Genomic DNA, 18,984 nt, shown 5'->3' with positions numbered 1-18,984 from the left:
CAAGTGATGATGATTAGACTTGGTCAGTCTTCCGTCTACTGCTAGCCAAGGTAAATATTGTGTACAAACTCTTATATATGTGGTATAAAAAATAATGTAAATATGCATATATATTAAGTCTAGCTAGGGTTAATTATTATGAAAATTCCAAAGAGCTGTATGCAAAACACATATATTATATTCTTAGAAAGTGAAAGACCTATATTATATTCTTCAAGAATATAAGACTTGTATATAAAATCTCTGCAGATTTATGATCGAGCTTAAAATTTAAGATTAATATGGGTCTTTGTTGTTGTTTTTTCAAAAACAAACAAATCTGAATTTATATCACACGTGACCTACTTTATACTTCCGTTGTTGCTGATCAGGCGCCAAACACTAAGAGGTATACCGACAGCGGTGCTCTCTACGACGGTGTGGACACTCCGCGGCCTAGGGCCGGACGGTTCGCGATCGTGTGGTAGGAGCGGGTCTTCCTTGCGTCGAGTCAGACGATCCGCGCCGGACGGACCACGTGTGTGCAGGGGCGACGAGGTTCGCCAATAACACCCGGATCTCGCCCCCTGAGAGGGACCTATTAGGGAGGAGAGATCCTAAGGTTGTCTTGGGGTCAGCAAACCACCCAAGACGCCTACAGATGACGTAGAGCCGAAAAGAGGTGAAGATGGAGATCGAGAAGACTATGTTACTACTACTCCTAGGGCATGAAAATAAAGGAATGGAAGTTAGATTGATTTGGTTCGATTGTTGGTGTCTGCAATCGACCGTATGTATATATATATAAGTGGAAGGTTTGGACCCATTCCTAGGCGTTCCCCAGCAGAAACCACGAGTTTAGATGGATAAACACACACGGAAAAAGGGGCTTAACCGCCTGATCTATGACCTTAGCATGGAAAAGGTAGACGATTCCCCTACTCCCTCGCTGACGGGTGGCCCCTTGTAGTTTGGAGGTTCTTATATCGTGCGATCTCTCTGACCGGTGGATCCCAAGGGCCCAAGGATCTTTTTCCCGACAAGTCATATCCAACGGTTAACAATTAAGTTAATAGTGCATAAAAACTCATCATGACTAGGTGGGTGCGGTGGCCAGCGGCTCATGGTGCGGAGGCGGGAGCTAGGGCAACAGAGGTAGCGAGCGCGGGCAGCCCGCGAGAGGAAGCAGACACCCGCAATTTCTGTATGGATCGTGGATGTCTGTATAGACGATGTATTTGTTAATTGGATTATTGGTGACTTTTAGAATTGTTTGGCATGTCTTGAATTTGTATAATGAGACGCTTGACTTGTATGTTAACGATATGGTCGTCGTGTTAATGTTTCGACACGAACATGGCTATATCATTAATTTGTTGTGCCATGGGCTTGCGAGTGAGTCCGTCAAAACCTATGGAGCGTAACATGGTCTAATATTGCCATATCTACACATGGTCATGCGGTGCATACAATTTGGTTGTCTATAAAAAATGGCATTCATTGCCATCTACCTAGACTTTTTTTATCTGGGTCTTCATTTGTCATGCCATGATGCTTGACATATAGCAGATCAAACTCACAAAGGCGTTAGTATGTATATATTTAGAACTGAAATGAATATGTTTTCACAAGGAAATAAAGCACATCCACCATGCAACAGTTTGTTGTGAAAGGGAAGTTTTATTCGATCGTATAGACCTTTCCACTGTCAAGTAGAGAGTGTAGTTGTAATAGTTGGTAAGACAGAACCGCACGCTGTGGTTTCCAGTTTCTCCGTCGGCGGGCGGCCATCCAACTCGGTGAGTGGCGTGTTCAGGCGTCGGACCACGTGACGTGGACCTCGCCGACATCAGTATGGAGCCCGAGCGCCTTCCAAACAGCGCGGGAGGAATCCACGATGTTGTTGCGGCATCCTCCATGGGAGTCGCACTCGTCCACGACCCGTGCCCTCACGGTACGCCCGCTCTCCGCTGTAATGCGGATAGCCTTGCCACACCTCTTCCCTCCTGCGTACCACCGCGAGGACAGCGCCACGATCAGGTCGTCGTCGCTGTGGAAACGGCCATCACACGATGCTGCACCGCCGCCGTCCTCGCCTCGCTTGAAACCGTTCACCGTCATCACAGCAGGGGTGCCGTCACCGTCGTGATCACCGTGCGCTGGCTTGCCGTGCCGCCGGGCTGCGGCGCAAGAGACCTGAAACAGAGCTAGGATGGCAATGGCTACGGCAATCTTGGTCTTCGCCATTGCTGTTTATTCCTTGGCTCGACAGGGGTGCAGGTGCTCGGCATACACTCTGGCTCTATCTTAGTGTGTATATGTAGCCGTGCTCTCACTTCTCGGATCGTTGTATTCGATATGAGGTTAATGGCCCTATCTGAGACGAGTGCGTTGTATCAGGAACCGATGCTAGCTATCTGTATGTGATGGTGTTTGTGTGAGGCGGCTGTCAGCTCACTGCGATGTTGCCATATCCTCTCGGTAAGTCCTACGGAAGAACAGCTGACGAGCAAGCCTGCGTTTGGAAGCTGAAGCTGGAAAGCCCCGGATGTGTGCTTCATCTTTCCACTGGCTGATCAACCAAGGCAATCGCATACTTCACGTCCAAAACCCATGCAGAAAAAAAGGATACGAGTTCGAAAGTTTGGTTCCCTTGCTGTCACAAGTGGTGATCATTAGACTTGGTCAGTCTTCCGTATACTGCTAGCCAAGGTAACTATTGTGTACAAACTCTTATATATGCGGTATAAAAAAATGTAAATATGCATAAATAGAAAGTCTAGCTAGGGTTAATTATTCTGAAAATTCCAAAGAGTTGTATGCAAAACACCTAAATTAATACAATTTTTAGAAAGTGTAAGACCTATATTCGTCAAGAGTATAAGACCTGTATATAAAATCTCTGCAGATTTATGATCGAGCGTAAAATTTAAGATTAATATTGGTTCTTGTTGTTTTTTAAAAACAAATCTCAATTTACATCACGTGACCTACTTTATACTTATGTTGGCGCTGATCTGGCGTCAATCACTTAGTGTGTACAGGTGGCGGTGCTCTCTACAGCGGCGTGGACGGTTCACGGCCTATGACCGGACAGTCCGCGACCCTACGGTTGGAGCAGGTCTTTCCTGTGTCGAGTCGGACGATCCGCGCCTGGGGCCGGACAGTCCGCGCGTGCGCATGGGCGACGATGTTCGCCAACAGCATTTGGATTTCGCCCCGTGGGAGGGACCCGTCAGGGAGGATAGATCCTAGGGTTGTCTTGGGGTCGATAGGCCACCCAAGGCGCCCCAAGATGACGTAGAACCGAATAGAGGCGAAGATGGAGATCAAGAAAAACCCCTCTCCCGTTTCCGTATCCGCATTTTATCATCGGAAACGGGATCGGGTCCGGAATAGTCGGGAACGGAAACGGGAGCGGGATAAACGGAATTGCGAAAACGAACGGAAACGGAAATACTAACGAAAACTCATAATTTAATACAAATAGAAATGTTATTGATGTTTGACTAGTGATTGATTGGTAGAACAATAACATAAAACAAATAGATATAGAGATGCAACATTCTATTGTTGTTTGGTTGCTAAATGTGTACATTTAGCTACATCCGATGTTGTTTAAGACTTTAGATCACTTATCATTTGAAAAGAGTCGGTGGTTACAATGACCAATTGTGCTATAATTTGTCGCCTAAATACACGAGGATTTAATTTATATACTAATGCATATTAGGCTCGTCCCATATTTGTCAAATACGGAATAAATACGAGTTCAATCCGGAAAAAACGGGAACCCACAAAAACGGACGGAATAAGCCCTCTCCCGTTTCCGTCCCGTTTCCACATTTTTTCGTAAATACGGAAACGGTCGGGTCAAATGTAGAAAACGGTACGAGTCGGGACGGGATTTTTTCTGTCCGTTTTCAACCCTACACCCAAGGCACCCCAAGATGACGTAGAACCGAATAGAGGTGAAGATGGAGATCAAGAAAGCTACGTTACTACTACTCCTAGGGCATGAAAATATAGGAATGGAAGTTAGATTGATTTGGTTCGATTGTTGGCGTCTACAATCGACCGTGTCCCTTCACTACTACAGATCATGTTATATGAGACGGTTAATTTTTAGTTATTAAGACGTTTATGTAGTGTCCAAATTTAATGGAGTCACAAAAGATGTCCCACATTTAAGATGGTTGTAAAGCGTCTTGAAAGATATTATATAAGATGGTTTTTAATTTATAACCGTCTAAAAAGGTATTTGTATAAGTCATTTTGTCTGATAAACTGTCTTCAATTACGTTTTTGTTTAAGACACTTCTTCTAAAGAACTGTCAAGAATACGAATATTATAAGTCACAAAGTATTTACCAAACTGTCTAGAATATCCTATAATAATATACGCTTGCAACAGAAAAACCATCTTATTTAGAAGACTGATATTGAATGTTTTAGAAACCGTCTAAATAGGATATCGATATTGGACGTTTTCATAACCGTATTATTAAGAATTAAACGAAATGACTTACATGGCAATACATTCTTCAATTTATAATTATTTTGAGATAACACATTATTATATTTTTAAAGAGAAATATACATGCACACATATATTTAATAACATCATAATTGATATAATAAATATAAGTATCATTCAATATGTCATGAATAAGCATTGTTAAATAACTCATACATTATTGCACACTAAATTCAAACTAAAATACTAATTGAAAAACTTGGTCAACTGTTTGCGCTAATGTTGATTGTAAGTATATATGAATTCAAGTTTCCACACTTGTGCGGCCACCAAAAATTGAGTTCCATTCCATCTTTTCCTATACAACAAATAGAAAAAGGCAATAATTAGTAGTTAGACACAGTTGAACACCTCACATTATGACATATCACAAAGGTCATATGGATGTAACATCTTACCTAGAAAGTCATGGTAGATTTAGTTATATGAAGCACCTTCAACCCTGCATGATCGACCAATGTCTAACACCTCATTCATGAAGAAGTCGAGCAACCTAACACTAAGTTGTACAAACTAACAATATCATAAGACCAATTCTTGAAGTTCATAGGTAACCTTGCCCCCAAACAATCTGCTGGAACAAAGAAACTTAAGACAGTTGTATTCATCCTACTCTAAGGCTCAATTGAACACTAATTGATGTCATCTAATAAACCACAAAAAGAACAACTAAAATTTATTATCCACCAGCTCCATGAACATGCAGCAAACCTCTTGGGGTGAACCAACCAATGACGAATGTTATATTAGTAGTAGCATACACATTCTGGTTGGGGCACATGTTGAACATTGGCGTGCAGCCCGATCACATTGTGTGGGCCTTGCCCGCAGCACAACACCATAGACGTCACCCTGCAGGCAGCAGCAACATGTCTACTTCTTCAAGTTCTTGTTGTGCCATGTCACCACCACATGTTACTGTAATTTAATTAGCAGTAAGAAGCTCATCCATATAGCAATAATATAGATTCAGACTTGTAGACCAAAGCAACACTCTTTTCTATATGATTTTAGGCAGTGGCGGACCTAGGTTTTTTATATAGGGTATGCCGTAACAAATTTTTTATATAAGATACTACAAGAAGGTCATCTCTATATATATGATGCCCAGGGCTATTTTATCCTCGCCGAGTCAAATTTTTTTAAAAAACCAATAAATAATAACTTTACTAAATCTGCAAATTTTAACAAAATTCTAACTTACTAGCTCAATGCGAAGACCATCTTTTGAGCTCTCAAAAGGTGCATTGGTAATTAATCTCAAAGCTGAGAACCCTTCATGCAACTAAGCCCACCATGAAGCACTAAAAACTCATAGCACAATACAAGCCATGAAAACTCGAAATGACACTATAAATGATTGAGAAGAGACAATGAAAGATGTCACCTGAATGAAGTCTGGGCACGTGCATGTTTGCTGCTAGCATGCTATTCTGCTATATTGAAACTGAACTCATTCCATTTCATGAACTGAGTTTCAGAATAATGTACCTGCAATAGATGAGAGTAATAATCTTCAATGGTTAGTATACTATTGTGCACAAATAGGCCTCAACTTTCCAAAAGCCTGCATACAAGTATACCAAGGAATTTTCCTGTCAATTTTCAGAAGCAACCTCATCTGTACAAATCAATCTGCACCTTATACAATGCTACTTTTACCTGTATTTGAATTTGCGTAACAAATGACTAGAGACGAAGAAACCTTGATGGGTGTCTCTGCACCTGCTACCTCCATGATCATGGTAGCTTTATATGTTCACATGTACAATGGGCACTAGGATTGCGGCGACTTGGTGTTGGGTGCGGGTGAGTGGTGGCTTGGCGCTAGGCATGGCGGTGGTGACCTGGGCACTAGTCGTGGTAGCTACGTGCTAGCGGCTGGGCGACAAAGGGGTGGGGTCCTTGCTGGGCTGGCCTAGGGTGTGCCGTGGCCCCCCTGGACCCCCTGTTGGTCCACCCCTGATTTTAGACCAACCAAAATAGCACATCTGCTCTTCTTTAACAACCTGTAAGTGAAAGACCATAGCGTAGAAGTTTTAGGTTACATGCAGAAAATATTCAACCTGAATTTATAGGATTATTCGTGCATGGTACACAGGTAGCTGACATATATCTATATGTTTGGATGCTAGAAACGTCAGATTAACCAAGCCCGAAATCAGAACAATCAACCATATAGTACAATATGTAGTCTAGATACCATAGATCAATACCTATTAGGCCAAACTAGTGAAACAACTTTGACATAATTATTCAGTTTAGTCTTTCCGGAAGGAAGCCATCCATTCGGAATAAAGTTATAGCACTAGTAGAAATTGGTCAATTTGAATGTGCTTGTGCTAGATCAATTGCAGATCACATAATTACTAAAACAAATGACAAAATTCAAGTAATCATAACCCCATTGTACAACATGTAGAAAATTGTTGGTGCTCTTTCTGATCCCACGCCATGATCCTCTCCAAGCATGATTTGAATAGTCAAACAAAATTATTTTAGGGAAATCAGATAGTAAAAGGATGGTAAGAAGGACCGCATCTTTGTTGTAGCGAGAAGTGAAGGTCGACAATATAGTCACTGGAGTTATCACCTCGAGCAATGACAAGAAAGGATTTCTTCCAACATATAGTCACATCAAGTGCAGCCTCCCAATACTGATCTGGATGGAGAAGAACTTGTAACAGTAACTGTATAAGGAGATAACGCATTGCATGCATCTTAGTAGACTGCAATCTAGGATCAATTTTTCTCTCCTATTCATAGAGGAAGAAACCATGGAAATTATATAACAATAAGAGTCTGATTTTTTTTAGGTTTACTACTCTATGCAGTGGCCGATTCAGGTATTACCGAAGCCCCGAGCCAAATTTAATAACAACAGGATAATAAAATATAGTGTAACATGTTCTTGTTTTAGCTTGAGGATTTTTTGTGACATGATCTCTCTTGTTGCTAGACAACGTTCCTTATCTATACGAGTGAATTTTCAGACATCATTCTCTAATAGCTAAGGACTAAAAAATGCAGTGGCCGATTCAGGATAATAAAAAACGCTGGCATTATCTAATAGCCAAATTTAATAACAACAGGATAATAAAATGCAGTGGCCGATTCAGGTATTACCAGGCATCATTCTCTAATAGCTAAGGACTAAAAAACACTGCACAAATGAACTATATGAGTGAATTTTCAGACTTAAGAACAAATAATATTAAACCAGGGAATAATTATTTTTTCCACATACAGAGTAGTAGTATCACACAAAGGGATAGGAAGATGAGAAGCCGATTCTGACTTAGTTTGCAAGTCGCCGGCAAGCGCATCAATCACTAGTTCACCACTCCGCCCAGTTGTGTCACCACTCACCAAATGCACTCATCGAAGGCAGAGAAGGGGGCCTGCGAAGGCACGCTGAACACCGGTTGGACGGACGCCGGTAGAACCTAGAGAGGCGCATCGCCCGCGGAGAGGGAGAGAGCAACCAGGAATACGATAGATCCAGTTGCGCCTCGCGCATAGCGGATCTGAATGGAGTGAGCAGGGACAGACCATGACCACCGATTGCCGGTGGGGGCACCAGCCGCCAACGGTCGTAGGCCGGATTCTGGAGACGACGCAGTGAGCAGGAGGGGCTAGGCTAGGCTGGAGGGGCGGAGAGAGCTGGACGAGGCGACGACCGACGAGCAGGAGTCGGCGTTGGAGTAGGCGATAAGCACGAGGTGGATGAATGCAGCCCTAGCGGCTGATTTGGAGTGACGATGCGAGAGTTTTCTAGGGTTGGACTTTATTTCTCTAATTCAATCATAGGTCCACGACATAGCGTACAAGGCATTACTTAGACTCTGCCACATGTTCACACTTTTCTATTTATTAGAACATATACACGCATGATAGAAATTATAATAAAAATTAGAATAATAAAAAATTACACCTTAATAAAGCAAAATCATAGGGAATGCAACACTTGGTATCTAAATGATAGGAAATAAAACAAAAAATGATTACTTAGATCCGTAGTGTGACATATTAATTATCGGTTCACATGTGGGTCCATTTATTATCTATATCAAATTACAGAGCTAAGTTTTACATTTTATATCATATATCATCAAACTAAGCTGAATTCACTATTTACTACGTTTTTTACAATACATCTTATTAGAGATATCATACGAAGACAGTTTCATATTTAGAAGTGTCTAGTATACTCACTAACATCAAAGACAGTTCTTATAGTCTAGCCAACTCTAATAATATTTTTAATTGAGATGTTTCATGTACAGAAATGTCTAATATACTAATCAGAATCTAAGACAATTCTTGCAATCTTAATGACTCAAAAGGTATATTTATTTGAGACGGTTTCCCATAACAATCCGTCTTAAATCAATATAAGACAGTTCTTACGATGTAACTGTCCCAAAAGACTTCTTTATTAAAGACGGACCTCCAACAAACCGTCTTACCTTGCTCATCACCCTATGATAAAAGTCGCTTCTATAAAATGCACTGATATATGTCTTAAAATGTGTGTCTTAAATAAGCATATCTCTAGTAGTGCTTCATATATATAGGGGGAGGTCTAGACCCGTTCCTAGGCGTTTCCCAACATTAACCGCGAGTTTAGATGGATAAACACGCACGGAGAAAGGGCTTAAACGCTTGATCTGATCTTAGCACACAAAAGGTAGACGATTCTCCTACTCCCTCGCTGATGGGTGGCCCGTAGTAGTTCGGACGTTCTTATATCATGCGATCTCTCTTACCTGTGGACTCCAAGGGCCCGTGGATCTTTTCCCTAACAAGTCATATCCAACGGTTACCAATTAAATTAATAGTGCATAAAAACTCATCGTGAGTAGGTGGGTGCATGGCCAGCGGCTGATGGTGCGGAGGCGGGAGCTAGGGCAACAGAGGTAGTGAGCGCGAGCACAGCGAGAGGAAGCAAACACCCCAATTTGTGTATGGATCGTGGATGTCTATGTACAGACGATGCATTTGTTAATTAGATTATTGGTGACTTTTAGTAGTTTTTGTTCGACATGTCTTGAATTTGTGTAATGAGATGCTTGACTTGTACGTTAACGATATGGTCACCGTGTTAACGTTTTGACACGAACATGGCTATAGCATTAATTTGTTGTGCCATGGGCTTGCGAGTGAGTCCGTCAGAACCTATGGAGCGTGACAGGGTCTAATATTGCCATATCTAAACATTGTCATGCCGTGCATACAATTTGGTTGTCTATAAAAATGGAATTCATTGCCATCTACCTAGACTTTTTTATCTGGGTCTTCATTTGTCATGCCATGATGCTTGACATAGAACAGATCAAACTCACAAAGGCGTCAGTATGTATATATTTAGAACTGAAATGAATATGTTTTCATAAGGAAATAAAGCACATACACCATGCAACAGTTTGTTGTGGAAGGGAAGTTTTAACAAAGCATCTATCAAACAATACTAAACCTAGCAATAGTACTTAACTATCATATACTCACTATACCAGGGGAATTAACCATCGTATACTAAATTAATAAAGCATCTTAATTAACTTAATTATCCTAGCAATTATACTAAACCCTAAATCGTAAACCAAAAAAGGAAGTTTACCTTGACGTGGTTCTGGGGTGGTTGTGGGTGGTCGGTGCCGAGGATAGTGGGCGGGGCTGAGGACGTGTGGCCGGTGGCGGGGGCGACTGCTGAGTGTGCGTGGGGCGCGAGCGAGGCTAGGGAGAAGCACGCGGCGGCGCGGGCCGTAGGCTATGCCGGCGAGCGGTGATGCGGTGGGTGTGGGGGTGGTGAGCGAGCAAGCGAGCGAGAGAGAGAGAAATAAGAAACACCCGGGTTATGGAAAACCTCTTTGCAGAGTGCCCGCGATCCAGCACTAGGTATAGATTTTTTTAATTTAAAAATATACTTTGCCGAGTGTTTTGGATCTGACACTCGACAAAGTGTTTTTTGCCGAGTGCCCATTGGCAAGCACTCGACAAAGATTGTTTTAATTTTTTTTAAATTCTTTGCCGAGTGTCCCCCGACACACACTCGGCAAAGAATACAACTTTCTCGGAACATTCTCAAATATTGTTGAAGAAAAAAAATGAAAATATACTTTGCCGAGTGTGTGCCGGGGGGACACTCGACGAAGATTGTTTTATGTCGAGTGTCAACGCCTGCCGTTTGATAAAGTTAACGGCCGTCAGCTATAGATGGCTGCTGACGGCCCTTTGCGGAGCGTCGCGTTATGCCAAGAGTTTGACACATAGCAAAGGGGACTTTGCCGAGTGTCCATCTATGCCGAGTGTCTCACTCTCAGTAAACGTGGTCATTGCTAAGAATCTTATTTCGCCGAGCACTCGGCAATGAGTCGAATTCTGGTAGCGGTGCTAGCTGAGGACCCAAGGTAAAGTTTAATTATTTTTCTCTCAATCGTACAAGGGTTTAGCCTACTGCTACTCGAGTATAGATGACAACGCATAAAATATCCACGCATAGTGACATCATGTGTTCGTATTCACCAGCAATATACATTTCCCATGTTCTACAAATCATTGCAAAATTATTTATCCAAAGTTTAAAATATTAGAAAAAGATATATATATATATATATATATATATATATATATATATATATTGTATTTATATATTACACCTGGGTGCAATCAATATAGAGAATGCACCCAGGCCGAACCTACGCGCCAGGAGCACCTGGTCCGAGCGAACCGCCCCACCCAGGCCGAACCGACGCTTCGTCTTCGTCCCTCCCGCACGCTTCCGACACTTTACGTCAACAACCTGTAGCATGAATTTGACAACCTACGATTATTGTTTTGTTTAACAGATTTTTGGACATAGTTATATAGAAGTTGCAATCACACCAGACCAGCAGTTGCAATTACACCAGACAGCAGTTGCAATCATTGTTTGTTTAACAGAGTTTTGGACATAGTTATATAGAAGTTGCAATCACACCAGACCAGCTGCAATTACACCAGACAACAGTTGCAATCATTATTTGTTTAACAGATTTTTGGACATAGTTATAGAAGTTGCAATCACACGAGACCAGCAGTTGCAATTACACCAGACCAGCAGTTGCAATCATATTTTTTAACAAAATTTCCCAGAGTTATTCAGTACTTGCAATCACATCAGAGCAACTCAGCAGTTGCATCCACACCACACCAGCAGATGCAATCATTTTTGTCGGCGTTTCGACCCCGGGGGGTCCCTGGACCGACGAGTAAATTGTCGCCGCGTGCCCCAGCCTAGATGGGTCGGCGCGAGACGGAGCGCGAAGGGGGGGGGGGGGGGGGAAACCGGAGGGAGACAGGCGTAAAATGGGAAACCCGCGACCTTCGTGTTTGTCCCGCGCCCAGGTCGGGTGCGCTTGCAGTAGGGGGTTACAAGCGTCCGCGTGGGAGGGAGCGAGAGGCCTGCACGCGCCGTCCCGTCCTCCCCGCGCGGCCAACCCTCCGTAAGAGGGCCCTGGACCTTCCTTTTATAGGCTTAAGGAGAGGGTCTAGGTGTACAATGGGAGATGTAGCAGTGTGCTAACGTGTCTAGCAGAGAGGAGCTAGTGCCCTAAGTACATGCCGTCGTGGCAGCCAGAGAGGTTTTGGCACCCTGTTCATGAGATGTCGTGGCTGTCGGAGGAGCGCTGGAGCCTGGCGGAAGGACAACTGTCGGGGCTGTCGAGTCCTTGCTGACGTCTCCTTGCTTCTGTAAGGGGGCTGAGAGCCGCCGTTGTCATGGAGCACGAGGGGCGCCATCGTTATTTGCTTTGCCGGGGCGAGCCAGATGGGACGCCGGTCTTGTTCCCCGTAGCCAGAGCTAGCTAGGGGTAGGGCAATGATGGCCCCTCCTGCGACGTGGTCGGTCCGAGCCCTAGGTCGAGCGAGGCGGAGGCTCCTCCGAGGTCGAGGTCGAGTCTGTCTTTCGAGGTCGAGGTCGAGTCCGAGCCCCTGGGTCGGGCGAGGCGGAGACCGTCGGCTGAGGCCAGGGCCGAGTCTGAGCCCTAGGGTCGGGCGAGGCGGAGTTCGCCGTCTTCCGGGGCCGAGACCGAGTCCGAGCCCTGGGGTCGGGCGAGGCGGAGTTCGTCGTCTTCCGGGGCCGAGGCCGAGTCCGAGCCCTGGGGTCGGGCGAGGCGGAGTTTGTCGTCTTCCGGGGCTGAGGCCGAGTCCGAGCCCTGGGGTCGGGCGGGGCGGAGTTTCCTATGGCACCCGAGGCCGGACTTGGCTGCTGTCAGCCTCACTCTGTCGTGGCGCAGCAGTCGGAGCGGCGCAGGCGGCGCTGTCCACTTGTCAGGTCGGTCAGTGGAGCTGCGAAGTGACTGCGGTCACTTTGGCTCTGTCGACTGAAGGGCGCGCGTCAGGATGAGGTGTCAGGCCATCCTTGCATTAAATGCTCCTGCGATACGGTTGGTCGGCGTGGCGATTTGACCAAGGTTGCTTCTTGGCGAAGGCTGGGCCTCGGGCAAGCCAAAGGTGTGTCCGTTGCTTGTGGGGACCCTCGGGCGAGACGTAAATCCTCCGGGGTCGGCTGCCCTTGCCCGAGGCTGGGCTCGAGCGAGGCGAGATCGTGTTCCTTGAGTGGACCGAGCCTTGACTTAATCGCACCCATCAGGCCTTTGCAGCTTTGTGCTGATGGGGGTTACCAGCTGAGATTAGGAGCCTTGGGGGTACCCCTATTTATGGTCCCCGACAGTAGCCCCCGAGCCTCGAAGGGAGTGTTAATACTCGCTTGGAGGCTTTTGTCGCACTTTTTTTGCAAGGGGACCGGCCTTTCTCGGTTGCATTTTGTTCCGGTGGGTGCGCGCGAGCGCACCCGCCGGGTGTAGCCCCCGAGGCCTCGGAGGAGTGGTTTGACTCCTTCGAGGTCTTAATGCGTTTCGTGATGCTTCGGCCAGTCTGGTTGTTGCCTCATGCGAGCTGGCCGTAGCCCGGGTGCACGGTCGGGTCCCAAGTTCTCGGGCTGGTATGTTGACGCGGAGTGGTTTGACTCCTTCGAGGTCTTAATGCGTTTCGTGATGCTTCGGCCAGTCTGGTTGTTGCCTCATGCGAGCTGGCCGTAGCCCGGGTGCACGGTCGGGTCCCAAGTTCTCGGGCTGGTATGTTGACGCTGTCAACGGTTTGGCCGGAGCCGGGTTTGCGAGAGCAGCCCCCGAGCCTCCGCACAGAGCGAGAGGATGGTCAAGGACATACTCGACTTTTTACATACGCCCCTGCATCGCCTTTCCGCAAGGAGGAGGGGGGAAAAGCGCCATGTTGCCCTTGGAGGGCGCCGAACATGGTGTCTCCAGTGAGCTGCTAACGGGTAATCCGAGTGGACGCCCGTGCCCCATTTGTTAGGGGTCGGCTAGTGGCCCGGAGGCGCGCTCCAAAAGTACCCGCGGGTGATTTGCCGGACCCGGTCCCCTTTTGGGGTCCGAGGGCTCGATGCCTCCCTCTGATGGGATTCCGTTACAAAATCGTTCCCGTTGGTCTCGGAAATGTCCTAGGGTACCTCGGGAGCGTAGCCCGATCCTTGGTTATGTATCGAACGTACCCAGGGTCATCCCTCGCTCTGCGTCTGAGGCGGATGTGAACCCTTCGAGGGCTAGCCTAGGAACCACTGATCAGTAGTGGGCGCAGAGCCCGAGTGGCCTGAGGCGGCCGTTGAACCCTTCCGAGGGGCCGACCTTCGAACCTCTGACCAGTAGTGGGCGCGGAGCCCGAGCGCTCTGAGGCGGCTGTTGAACCCCTCCGAGGGGCCAGCCTTCGAACCTCTGATCAGTAGGGGGCTCGGGGCCCGTTTCTCGTGGAGAAGGATCCCTTTCGAGGTATCCCCTTTCCCGGTCCCTGTTGTAAGAGAGAGGAAGAGGAAGAGGGAAAGGATACGAAATCGAATGACGTGGCGCACCTTTTTTGACGCGGTCATTATGGCGGAGGTGAAGCGTCGCCTGCTTCGCCCGCCAAAGGTGCCGCCCGTCCTGCCGCAGAGTTAATGCGACGGGACGAGTGGTTCATGGGGCGGCCGTTGCGCGTGCGTGAGCCGTTCGAGGAACGGGCGTTTCGCTTTGAGTTTTGAATCCCGCGGCGGGTTCGGGCGAAGTGTTGAATGGGTCTCGCCTGGGCCTTTATATATTCGGGAGAGGGACCGGTGACATGTTTTTTACTCTGCTACTTGTCTCCTTCTTAGGTTTTTGCAACCCGAGGGAATAGCCAGAGAAAGGAAACCGCTCACCCAGCCCTTCCCGCCGCCACCTCTTCTGCTTGGTGATGGCCGACCGGGTGACCATTGTTCCGCCGCGCTACCCGTGGCCTTTATCCACCGTCACGACGGATGACCTGGAGGCCCTTGTTGCTGAGGGTTTGCTTCACCCTCTCTCCGGTGACCCGCAGCCGGAGTGGATGGCCCCTCCGAGCGGAGCCGCCCCGTCCCCGCTGCTGGGGTATGTCGTGAGCTTCGTCTCCTTTCACGAGCGGGGGTTCGGAGTGCTGGCAAGCCGTTTTATGCGGGCGATTCTGCATGTCTACGGGGTGGAGCTGCACAACCTCAGCCCTAACTCCATCTCGCAAGCTGCCATCTTCGCGGCGGTTTGTGAAGGATACTTGGGGATTGACCCTCACTGGGACCTGTGGACTCATTTCTTCTCCGCGGAGCTTTTTGTCTCGCCGACGGGGGAGAGAAGGGTCCACACGGCAGTGCGGGCTGGTGGCTGCATCCTCCAGCTGAGGCAGGCGCGGGTGCCGCAGTATATCCCCGCCATCCTTGCATCCTCGAACAAAGGGTGGCAGCGCCGGTGGTTCTATCTCCAAAATGACGACGGGAGGCTCCCGTCGTTTTCTCAGCGAGTGGTGACCACCGCCGTCGATATCTGGCGCTACGGGACCCCGCGCGACAGACAGAAGAATCTCCAGCCCCTTCTGAAGGCCCTGGAGGAGTTGCGAAAGGGAGGGCTCACCGCTGCGGGAGTGGTCGCCACCATTCATCGCCGGAGGGTGCTTCCCTTGACGGAGCGGTGGCTGTCGCTTTGGGAGATGACGTCGGGGGCCGACTTGGAGGGTTTGCGGATGTCCTCGGATCCCCTTCCCGTCGACGACCTCCACAGGTGGGTAGCCGTCACGTTGGGGAAACCGGACGCCAGCGCCCTTTCCCAACCCTTGATGCGTCCTGATTGCGGGTGTGTGTCTCTAGTGAGTGTCCGCTCCTTCTTTCTCCTTGCGTTGGATTGCCCTTGGTTCTCATAGCCGAGACTTTTCGTCTATCTCCAGGAGGTAGGGCATCACAAGCCTTCCCTGCCACCGGTCCCGGAGGACGCGGTGGACCGAGCTGCGCGGAGGGTTGCCGTGGAGAAGAGGAAGGAGAAAAAGGACGCGAAGAAGGCTCGGGCCCGCGAGCGGACGCGGGCTCAGGAAGCCTTGGAAAGGCTCCGTCGTCGGCAGGAGAAGGATGGGCTCCCGAGGGAGCCGTCGCCGGAGACGCCTGACGACGACGACGACGATGAAGACGACGATGAAGACGACGATATGGCTGCCCGCCTTGGCCTCAGCCCGGATCTGAGGCTGGGCCAGGGGTTGTCAAGCCAGCCCCCGAGCGGGCTGGTGCCGTCGGTACCCGGGGCCGAGACGTCGGGGTCCCGGTCCGAAGAGCGGGGGCAGACCGAGGGGGTACTCGACCCCTCGACCCGGGAAGTTGAGGTGACCCCGGGGAGTCAGGCCGAGCTGCCTGTTCCTCGAGAACCGTTGCCCGTGCCGACTGCGCGGGAGGGCGATCCTCAGGTTGTCGCGGCTGCGCCTGGGCAATCCGTTTCTCGGGCGCCTAGGGCGCCCAAGGCGAGGATGGTACCGAAGCTGGCAGCGAGGCAGACCTTGGTGGTACCTTCGGGGGTCGAGGTTCGAGAGACCTCCCCATAGGCACGATTGATTATGGCCCGGAGTGGGTAAGTATCTTAGGATATCTTCGTCCTGGCTCCTTCGTATGTCCCGACCCTGATTTTCCTTTTCTCCTTAGCAAGCGGAGTCACGGTTTGACCGATCTGGCTCCCCGGAAGGTCCTCAAGACGGCGTCGGCTTCCGCAGCAAGTGCCGCGCCGGGCCTCGCCGGCCAGCTGACCTCCTCGCAAGACGCCCCACAGTGGGGGGCTCAGGCGGCACCAGTTGTCGTGGAGCGAGCTCCCGAGGCTGGCTCTTCTGTCGAGGCGGCCGTCGCGCTGGGGGAGGCTGCTGGCGCGGCCGTGGCCTCGGGCCCACCAGACATGCTGCCGGCGCTGGCGCCGGCTGCTGCCGAGCCGTTCTAGCCGTGGAGCCACCCGTCGCCGCCGACGCTGAGATGGCCAAGGCGTCGCTACTCGGTGCCTTGGAGGAGGGGGGCGCGGGACCGCGACCCGTCCCGTCGAGCGGCAGCCTTGTCCCCACGCGGCGCAGCTCCGAGGGGCGGCGCCAGTTGCTTCGGTTCCAGACCCGTGGGGCCTCGGATCCCCTCTTCGTTCTTGACGATGAGCGGGAGGAGCAGTCTTGGGACGGGCTTCGTGAGTGTGCCGAGGCAACGGTGGGGTTGCTCCGGTTGACCTTGGAGGTCCTTTGCAGGGACATTCCCAAGATTGCCCAGGTAATGATTTCAGGCATACCTTTCTCGTGATCAAGGCGTTCTTTGTGACGCCCCACTTCCTTCCCTCAGGATCTGACGGATCTGAGCGCCGCCAAGTCGTCGTTCATCCGCTGCGAGGTCGATGTCTGGGGTTCGCTGCGGTCCCTAAGGACCACGCTTGCCAGGGCTACCGCGCGCCTCTCCCAACAGAGCGCCGAGGTGGCGGACCTTCGGTTGCTCTGTGTTGATCTGGGAGCAGAGGCAGCAGCGGCACGCGCAGAGGCGCAGCGGCGGCAGTCGGAGCTTGACCAGGTCACCGGCGAGCGGGACCAATCTCGGGGTCGGGCTGCCGAGGCCGAAAGCCGGGCTGGGGCTCTTGGAGTCCAGCTAGCCGAGGCGTCTGCTCGGGCCAGAGCCCTTGCAGCAGACCTAGCCGTGGCCCAAGCCGCATCCTCGGAGCAGCGTGCCCGAGCCGGAGGTATATCTTGGCTGTTTTAAGTTTTTGTTTCAGCTCGGTTCCTCAACTTGTGTTTGAGGTCTTCCTCTTTGGCTGTTCGCAGAGCTCGAGTCTGCCCTTGATAAGTCCACCAAGGCGCTTGATCAGGCGGCCGAGCAGAGGGAGGCCGACCACGCGGCCATGTCCGAGGCCATCTCGACCTTCTGCCGGGTCTTTGGCTTCGACGACGTCCCCTCGGGAAGCTCCCCTCAAAGTCACCTACAGGCCTTGGGCGACCATGCGCGTGGCAGACTCCGCGAGGCGCTGCATCACGGCGTCAGGCGGGCCTTCGCCGTGCTTGCTTCCCACTATGTCGTGGATCTGGAGCGGGTCAGCGAGGGGTATTGCCTCCCCGACGAAGATGAAGCTGCCCTGGCGGAAGTCCAGAGGCTCGACGCGGCCGCCGCGGGCCCAAGCGCGGTGCTGGCAACCACCTTCGAGGCAGAGATCCTCCCGCTTGCGCCGTCGTTCGAGGCTGGGGCGGACCTTGTCGAAGGTGGGGACGAAGCCGAGGGCGCGGCTCCTTGTCCGGGCGACGCCTGACTCTGCCGGAGCAGTTTTCTTTGAATGCATATGTGCCTTTTGCGGCCACCGAGGCCCGAACACTTTATTATCGTAGTATAAGGTTGTGCTCCTTTTCCTTCCGTTTTGCGTATCCGGGCCCGTTCGTCAGTAGCAGGGTAGCTTGCCCAAGTAAGAGTCATTTTTCGTGGTACGTGACGAGTGAGGTATCCGTATCCCAGAGGCATAGTTGTCCCTCGGCTCGGTCGGCCTTGCCACTTACATGCGCCCTTATTCGTTTCTTGGGGTCCTGTTACTGATATAGCCGGGAGACGCAAAAGCCTTTTTTATGGAAGACTTCTTTCGAGGAAAATTTTGACGCGGAGGGGGTTCCCCCCTTCTAGCCCCCGAGGGAGGGTCGGGCTTTGCCGAGGCAAGGCTGACCCTTCCTTGATGGTTAGACTTTGTGTGTGAACGAGGTGTATGAACGAATTGAAAGCATCTTAAGGGTAGAAGCGACGTAGCTGTCGGATGTTCCAAGCGTTGCTGTAGACCTCGCCTTGATTGTTGGCCAGCTTGTACGTCCCGGGCTTCAGAACCTTGGCGATGACGAACGGCCCTTCCCAGGGAGGCGTGAGCTTGTGCCGCCCTCGGGCCTCTTGTCGCAGCCGAAGCACCAGGTCGCCCACCTGGAGGTCTCGGGACCGAACCCCTCGGGCGTGGTAGCGTCGCAGGGACTGCTGATACCGCGCCGAGTGTAGTAAGGCCATGTCCCGAGCCTCTTCTAGCTAGTCCAGTGAGTCTTCTCGGTTAGCTCGATTGCTTTGGTCGTCGTAGGCCCTCGTCCTCGGGGAACCGTATTCTAAGTCTGTGGGCAAGATGGCCTCAGCCCCA

General features: G+C 49.9%; 1 protein-coding gene and 1 pseudogene across 1 annotated transcript; both read right to left on the bottom strand.

Moving 5' to 3' along the window:
* Nucleotides 1–1,791: 1,791 nt before the first annotated feature.
* On the bottom strand, nucleotides 1,792–2,761 carry LOC118476137 (putative ripening-related protein 6). Its single transcript, XM_035964266.1, has one exon. The coding sequence runs from the start codon at nucleotides 2,224–2,226 to the stop codon at nucleotides 1,792–1,794; it is 435 nt and encodes a 144-aa protein (XP_035820159.1). The 5' UTR covers nucleotides 2,227–2,761.
* Nucleotides 2,762–4,592: 1,831 nt separating this feature from the next.
* Nucleotides 4,593–8,304, bottom strand: LOC118476136 (uncharacterized; annotated as a pseudogene).
* Between the last annotated feature and the right edge of the window lie 10,680 nt (nucleotides 8,305–18,984).

Source organism: Zea mays, chromosome 1 (assembly GCF_902167145.1).
Source record: "Zea mays cultivar B73 chromosome 1, Zm-B73-REFERENCE-NAM-5.0, whole genome shotgun sequence".
In the NCBI taxonomy this organism is placed as follows: Eukaryota; Viridiplantae; Streptophyta; class Magnoliopsida; order Poales; family Poaceae; genus Zea; species Zea mays.
Note: the sequence above shows the minus strand (reverse complement) of the source record. Positions and strands in the feature narration are given on the sequence as shown.

Coding starts and splice junctions, on each gene's coding strand:
- LOC118476137 (XM_035964266.1), bottom strand. CDS start 2,226: ATGGCGAAGACCAAGATTGCCGTAGCCATTGCCATCCTAGCTCTGTTT.